The sequence below is a fragment of the Triturus cristatus genome, chromosome 3_1 (assembly GCF_964204655.1).
Source record: "Triturus cristatus chromosome 3_1, aTriCri1.1, whole genome shotgun sequence".
NCBI lineage: Eukaryota > Metazoa > Chordata > Amphibia > Caudata > Salamandridae > Triturus > Triturus cristatus.
Genome location: NC_140583.1, coordinates 955,156,432 through 955,164,416, shown reverse-complemented (window position 1 = coordinate 955,164,416; position 7,985 = coordinate 955,156,432). Strand labels below are relative to the sequence as shown.

General features: G+C 45.0%; 1 protein-coding gene across 4 annotated transcripts in view; it reads right to left on the bottom strand.

The window, feature by feature from the left end:
* Positions 1 to 413: 413 nt before the first annotated feature.
* NMI (N-myc and STAT interactor) overlaps positions 414 to 7,985 on the bottom strand; it is a 382,827-nt gene continuing 375,255 nt past the window's right edge. For all 4 annotated transcript variants that reach the window (XM_085645599.1, XM_085645600.1, XM_085645598.1 and 1 more), the window contains one exon: positions 414 to 1,626. In XM_085645599.1, the coding sequence (XP_085501725.1) occupies positions 1,426 to 1,626 (201 nt within the window). In that variant the 3' untranslated portion in view covers positions 414 to 1,425. The remainder of the gene's footprint in view (positions 1,627 to 7,985) is intronic.

The following is a 7,985-nucleotide window of genomic DNA, read 5'->3' as shown; positions in this document are numbered from 1 at the left end:
GGCAGGGGCTGTTAGCATTTTGGCTTTGTCAATGCTCCTTTTGCTGGAGCATGGTTTTCCAAAACTTGAATTTAGGGGAAGCTGATGGCACCTGCCCAAACTGCAAAAATAAACTGGCTAAAAGTTAAAAAAAAAAAAGTTTTGGGCCATAGCAGTCCCTAGCACTTAAGGAAACTAGTTCGTTTGTGAATGTGTTCCTTGTGGAAGGGAAGACTGCCACCACTCACACTGAAATTAGTAGCGGCTGATGTGGGCTAACCCACTGCCCCATACTGTACGCTCTAGTGGGTGGAAGAAAAAGGTTCATGACACAATAACAGACCAATCGATGAAGAGGGCTGATAGAAAGCCCTTATTAGTATAGTACACATATATTTTTAATAAAAACATAAGATTTTGGCTAATGCCAGGGCTAATTAAAAGTACTTTAATTACTTTGTCCAAGTCTTCGATCACCAATATGAGTAGTATAAAGTTAAAGACATGGCATATCATAAGGCCAAAAGCCACGGTCAAACAAAAGTCATTGGCTGCAAGGGAATCATTTTCCTACGTGAAGTCCACCAACAGCTGCTGCATAAATGAATGGATTCATGAAGTAATTTTCACATATTAAAGCATAAGGATCAAGCCAGCATAAGACATTTTTTAAGAACACTGACATTTGATAAAGATGCGCACTGTTTATTTGCTTTCTTTCTACCATATAAATGGTATCTCTGTGAAACTATTTTAATTACATTCCTTCATTTGTTCTATGAAATGTATAGACAAAATCTGAAACTTTTTATTTTTGAAAAGATGTGAAACAACATGCCGTGTTGTAAGAAATGTTTGGCCACGTTTCTTAATATAACATTCAAACTGGTCAACCTTTTCCCAAACTAACATGGCAACCTACAAACACTACACAAGTGCATCAGGTGGGAGGGTTCCTTTGGGAACAGAAGTCTTCAATGAGTGCTGCAGTTGCGTATAGAGGCGTAGTCTACCAGCAATAAATGCCTTCTTTTAGAAATCCGGACTCTCACTTACATCAACACTATTGATCCGGGTGCTGCGAATTTGAAAATCACTGTAGTCAGATATGGTGGCTGGAACAAGCCACCTGACCTGTCTTCCCAAGACATCCCACAAAGCTACATGATTTAAGAAACCGAATATTCAATAAACAGGATGAAGTTCCGAAGACTGCATGGTTAAAACAAAAAGGTCTTCTCACACCCTGGTGGTATGCAGGAATCAAAGAGATGCATATTTCCACTTTTACGTTCTTTAGGATTACAGACAGTTTTGTTTTTTAGACCTGGATCACATATTCCATTGGCATTTAGGTGCATGTTATGTCTAGAAATGGAGGACTAATTAAAGAGGTCACATTTTGGTGCATCTCACTGCAGTCTTCTACAGTGCCGTGTTTGAAGGTCATTCTGCCTTCAAGTCCTCTTCCTCGAAATGTGCTGTCACGGAGCCGTCCGAGAGGTATTTGATACTCTGTATTTCTCCCCCTCCATTACTTGGTTTCTGGAAAAAAATCTCAATCAAGTCTTGAATGGTTTCTTCTTCCTCATCAATGTTCCTCACATCTGTCAGAAGAACAGTCCTCTTAGCAATTCCAGAGAATATCTGTCAAGAAAATTGAATTATACAACTTTTAATCTTGCTTATTTGTATTCTATTACACATGCAAAGCCATTTTTCTAATTATTTAGGGTACAGAGCTGCACTTACACATTCTGAGTTAGTGACTGTGTTTAAAGAGTATGCAATCTCCTAGGATCAATTAGGAATTAAAAATCGCATATTACTACATAGAAAATAAAACAATATGATGCATAAACCTACAGATTCACTGATCGCTCCCAAGTAAGCAGCAGAGCACGCACACCGAAAACTCCATTGATCAAAGCACTTTGGAAGACCCATCTTATTAGGACAGTCCTTCCAAAATATATTTTTCCAGGTCGGGATGCAAAGGGAATGTCTGCCACTCACAAATAAAAAACAATACAAATTTCTTCCTACTCACAGGAAGACGAACCAAAGTATGTTGAGCAGGGCAAAAATAACATGGCTCCTGTTCTGTCGGACCTCTCGGCCTTCTATGCAAACGTTGCACTGGCAGATAGATGCATAGATGGGAAGAAGGTAAATGCTACTTACCAGTATGCATCTGTTCTTGGCATGTAGAGCTGCTGCAGTCACATTATTGCATTAGATCGCCGCCTAGTGTTGGGTCCGGATGTTGCACGTTGTTGTCTTGGAAGAGTCTTCGAGATCTCACGAGATAGGTGACTCCTCCCCTGGACTACAGTGCGCATGGACAGCTCCTCCATCGTCAGATTGTTTTTTCGCCATTGTGGCAAAGATGGAGGATAGTAATAGAAAGAAAAGGTGTCCATGTAAATGTATCTAAATAAGATAGTACTGCAACTGTGCCCGGCACCAGGGAGGAGGGTGGGCATGTGACTGCAGCAGCTCTACATGCCAAAAACAGATGCATACTGGTAAGTAGCATTTATCGTTCGAGGCATATGAGCTGCTGCAGTCACATTATTGCATAGACTGTATAGCAGTTCCTCCTCTAGTGGTGGTTACCGGTGGCAGTTGCAGTAGTTTGGAAAAGTGTTTTAAGGACAGCCTGACCTACAGAAGCTTGTTGTTTGGCTTGCACATCAACACAGTAGTGTTTAGTGAAGGTATGTATGGTAGACCATGTAGCTGCCTTACAAATGTGTTCTAAGGGGATATTCCCTAGAAAAGCCATGGATGCCCCCATTTTGCGCGTGGAATGTGCTCTTGGGGGAATAGTTAATGTGCGTTTAGCTTTTTGATAACATATTTGTATGCACTTAACTATCCATCTGGCTATTCCTGCCTTTGAGATAGGGTTACCTTTGTGAGGTTGACAGAAAGACACAAACAACTGTTTTGTCTTTCGAAATGGTTTAGTTCTGTCTATGTAGTAGAGCAGGGCCCTTCTGACATCCAGTGTGTGGAGTGCCCTTTCCGCTACTGACTGTGGTTTTTGAAAAAGACAGGTAACTCAATTGATTGGTTAATGTGAAAGCTAGTTATGACCTTTTGTAGAAATTTAGGGTTTGTCCTGAGAACTACCTTATTTTGGTGTATTTGCATGAAAGGTTCTTGAATTGTGAGTGCCTGCAATTCACTCACTCTTCTGAGCGAAGTAATTGCTATTAGGAAGGCCACCTTCCATGTTAGGAACTGTAATTCGCAAGAATGTAGAGGCTCAAAGGGTGGGCCCATAAGTCTAGTAAGTACGATGTTAAGATTCCAGACTGGGGAAGGTGGAGCTCTTGGAGGGATTACTCTTTTGAGCCCTTCCATAAATGCCTTAATAGGTGGTATGCGGAAGAGAGACACGTGTTGTCTGTTCTGGAGGTATGCTGCAATAGCAGCTAGGTGTAATCTTATAGATGAATATGCTAGATTACATCTTTGTAAGTGTAGCAGATAACAAATTATGTTTTGGACAGAAGCGTCCAGGGGATTGATTTGGTTATTTTGGCAGTAGATAACAAATCTTTTCCATTTGTTTGCATAACAGGCTCTGGTAGTGGGACGTCTTACCTCTTTGATGATATTCATACAATCAGGAGGCAGATTAAGGTATCCGAACTCTAAGACTTCAGGAGCCAGATTGCTAGGTTTATTTGATTGGGGTCTGGGTGTTGTATCTCTCCATGGTTCTGTGTGAGTTGTTTTGGAGAGAGGTGTAGTCGTTGATGAGGGACGACAGAGTTCTAGGAGTGTTGTGTACCATGGTTGTCGTGCCCATGTGGGAGCAACCAGGATCATCGTAAGTGTTTGTTGCTTTAGTTTGCGTACCACTGATGGAATGAGTGGGGTTGGCGGAAAAGCGTATGCAAATCTGCCTGACCAGTTCATCCATATCGCATTGCCCTTCGACTGCGGGTGTGGGAACCTGGCGGCGAAGGATGGGCATTTTGCATTTTCTTTTGTGGCGAACAGATCTATGTCTAGGTGTCCCCATGCTTGGAAGAATGGGAGTAGGACTTCCGGGTGAAGTTCCCATTCGTGGATCTGTTGACTGTGTCTGCTCAAGAGGTCTGCAATCTGGTTGTTCACTCCTGGGAGATGTTCTGCTAGAAGATGGATGTTTTGTGGAATGGCCCATCTCCATATGCTTTGCGCTAGGCGTGAAAGCTGCAGAGAGTGTGTCCCCCCCTGTTTCTGTATGTAGAACATTGCTGTCATATTGTCCGTTCGGACTAGGACAGTCTTGTTGGCTATGTGTTTTTGAAAGGCTTTCATTGCCTGAAAAATTGCTAGTAATTCTAGGTAGTTTATGTGGTGTATCTTTTGGTGCGGTGTCCATAGACCTTGCACTGTATGTTGAAGTAGATGGGCTCCCCACCCTGTGAGTGATGCGTCTGTTGTCAAGACTACCTGTGGAACTGGCTCTTGGAACAGTCGCCCTTTTGAAAGGTTTTGTGTGTTCCACCACTGCAGAGAGCGATGGGTACGACTGTCTACCAACACTAGGTCCTTTAGTTTCCCGTGAGCCTGGTTCCATTGTGTTGCTAGGCATTCTTGTATGGGACGCATTTGTAGCCGAGCATGTGGGACTATGAATATGCAAGATGCCATCATGCCTATGAGTTGCATAAACACTCTTGCTGTCAAGAGAGTCTGAGTTTGGAATTTTTGGATTATTGCTTGAATGTTCTGTATCCTGGCTGGAGCTGGGTAAGCCTTTGCTACTGTGGAGTCTATAGTTGCTCCCAGATACTGCTGTATATGGGAGGGTCGTAGATGGGATTTTGGGTAGTTGATGGAAAATCCCAGATTGTGTAATAGATAGATTGTGGTCACAGTGTGCTGCAGACATTGGTGATGTGATTTGGCCTTTATCAGCCAATCGTCTAGATATGGAAACACATGAATATGTTGTCTCCGTAGATGTGCTGCCACTACTGCTAAGCATTTTATGAACACCCTTGGTGCTGTTGTTACCCCGAAGGGTAGGACTTTGAATTGGTAGTGCTGTCCAAGCACTACGAATCTGAGGTATTTCCTGTGCGCGGGATGAATGGGTATATGAAAGTATGCGTCTTTGAGATCTAGCGTGGCGAGAAAATCGCCTTGCTGTAGTAGTGGTAGTACTTGTTGAAGTGTGATCATGTGAAAATGATCTGAGTGTATGTAGTGATTGAGGGGACGAAGGTCGAGAATGGGCCTGAGGGAGCCGTCTTTTTTGGGGATTAGGAAATAGAGGGAGTAAACTCCTTTTCCTTGTTGCTGCAGGGGAACTGGTTCTATAGCATGCTTTTGTAGCATTGCTAAGACCTCTTGTTGCAATAGTATGGTATGTTCCTCTGACATTGGTCTGTGTTTGGGTGGTATGTTGGGTGGGGTAGATGTAAGTTCCAGACAGTAACCAGAATGGATAATTTGCTTCACCCACCTGTCTGTTGTGATGGATTCCCAGACAGGTAGGAACTGTGATAATCTGCCTCCGACTGGTGTTAAGTGGTCCGGAGGCAGGTGTAGGAGGTCACTGTTTGGGAGTGGTGGAGGTACTGTTGTTGTTGTTACCTCTACCTCTGCCTTTAGTATTGTTTCCTCTATATCCTCCTCTGCCTTTTTGAAACGTGTTTTGAGAGGTAGTTTGGAAAGTTTGAGAGGTTTGTGTGTTATTCCCTCTCCCTGTACCTCTATAGGAGGATCTACGAAAGGAACGTTTGGATTGGTAAGACTGTAGCGCACCCATAGATTTAGCGGTGTCAGTGTCCTTTTTCATTTTGTCTAGTAGGACATCTGTTTCAGGCCCAAACAGGAAATCGTGGTTAAGGGGTTGATTGAGAATAGTGGTTTGCACCTCAGGTTTGAAACCTGATATGCGAAGCCATGCGTGTCTTCTTAACATTACGCTTGTATTGACTGTTCTAGAGGCTGTGTCAGCTGCATCTAGAGCACACTTTATCGAGGCGTTAGTGATGAACTTTCCTTCTTGGATAAGATCAGTTGCCTGTTGTTTATACGGGTCAGGGAGATGATGTAGTAGCTCCTCTAGTTTGTCATAGTGTGCTCTGTCATATCTAGCTAACAATGCTTGTGTGTTAGCTATTCTCCAGGTGTTGGCTGCTTGTGAAGCCACCCTTTTCCGTGAGGCCTCCAGTAGTTTGGATTGTTTTTCTGGTGGTGCAGCATCGCCAGTGGTTTGTGAGTTTGCCCTCTTTCGTGCATTGGCAACTACTAGAGTCTAGCTGTAGTTGACCCTTGATGTATGTAGGGTCGGAGGGTGCTGCTCTATATTTCTTTTCCAGTCTAGGGTTGAGTATCCTAGCCCTAATGGGGTCTTTGAATATTTCTGGTGCATGTTTTAAAACTCCTTTGAGCATGGGTAAAGTGCGGGCACTTCTTTCTGTGGTTGGGAAGGTGTCCAGCACGAAATCCTCTTCCAGAGGGTCAGCATGCATATCTACCCCGTGGAAACTAGCAGCCCTGTCCACTAACTGATGAAATGCAATGGTGTCATCAGGAGGGGATGGTTTTGAAGGGTATGGTGTGGGGTCCAGAAGAGGTGTGTTATCTGGTGAATATGGGTGTCCCCATGTGTCCAGGTTGGGATTTGGGTCATCAGGATCGTCATAAGGGTCCTGTGGATCATTATCTGTGTCGTCATCTGGGTCCCCAACAGGCTGTGGAGGCATGGGGGGTGTGTATGGCACATAAGGTAGAATAGGAGAGAGAGGAGGAGGGGTGACAGGCCTAATAGGAGAAGTAGCAATGTCCTTCCTTTTTAGAGGAATTGGAGAGGGTAATGCAGGATGAATTTTCCTCTTGTGGAGCACCACATGACCTGTGTTAGGGTCTATGATGATTCTTTTCTGTTTTGGATCGACTGGATCCGGAAAAAACAGCTCCTCCTCTGTATTTGGTGGTTTCGGCACCGAAGATTTGTGGTGTTTTTTGTTGGGAGTCGAAGGGTTTGTAGGTTTCGGCTTCGACCTATCTGGCTCGGGAACCTTCTTTTTGGTCGGTTTGGGAGTTTTCTTGACTTCGACGTCCTTTCTCGGATCGACCGTTTTCTTGGGTTCGATCTGTTTTTTAGGCTCGGTGACCTTTTTGGAGTCGTTAGTCTTTTTCGGGTCGATTAACGTTTTCGGGTCGATATTTTTCTTGGGATCGACCTTTTTCGACTCAACGTTTTTGGGAACGGTCGAGTCTTTCAGCGCCGGAGCCGGAGCTGGTGCCGTATGTGTTTTTCTCGGCTCCGAAGGCATTTTTGGTGTAGGGAGATACGGCTTGCTCGGTCCCGAGCTACCGGAAGGCTTTTCTGTTATCTTCGGAGCCGGGCCCGAGGGTGGGGCTTCCGAAGGGATATTTCGATCGTGACGAAGGCCTTGTGGCGATGTCTTGACCGGAGCCTTATGTGGGGTGATTGGGACAGGGGCATCGGTACTCACGTGCTGCCCCGATGGGATTGGGTCATCTGAGTCCGATTCTTCGACTGTGACGAGCTGTAGATCGTCCGAGTCCTCGGCATCCGAGGGGTCGCCGAAGATATCGGCCGGTGCCGGTGCCGCTGCTTGCCGATGCATCGCTTGTCGATGGGCCCTTCGGTTCCTGATTGTCTTTTTGGAACGGAAGAGTGCGCAGGCTGAGCAGTCTTCTTCTCTATGCTCCGGGGATAGGCATCTGTTGCACACCGGGTGATGATCCGTGTGTGGGTATTTAGCACCACACTGGGGGCATTTTTTGAAGGGGGTCCTTTCCATGGGCCCGAGGCCCGAGAGGCGTCGATAGGCCCGGAGGCCTGCGTCGATGGAAATATGAGAAAATAAAGTCTCGTAAAGTTCTAGGGTATCGACCGGAGAGTAATCCCGTCGAGATACTTGGATTTGCCGTGAAGAAAGTTGAAAACTTCGGAGTCGAAGTTGGCGTCGCAGACGTACATCCGAACCCGATGGCGGAAAAAAACAATCTGACGATGG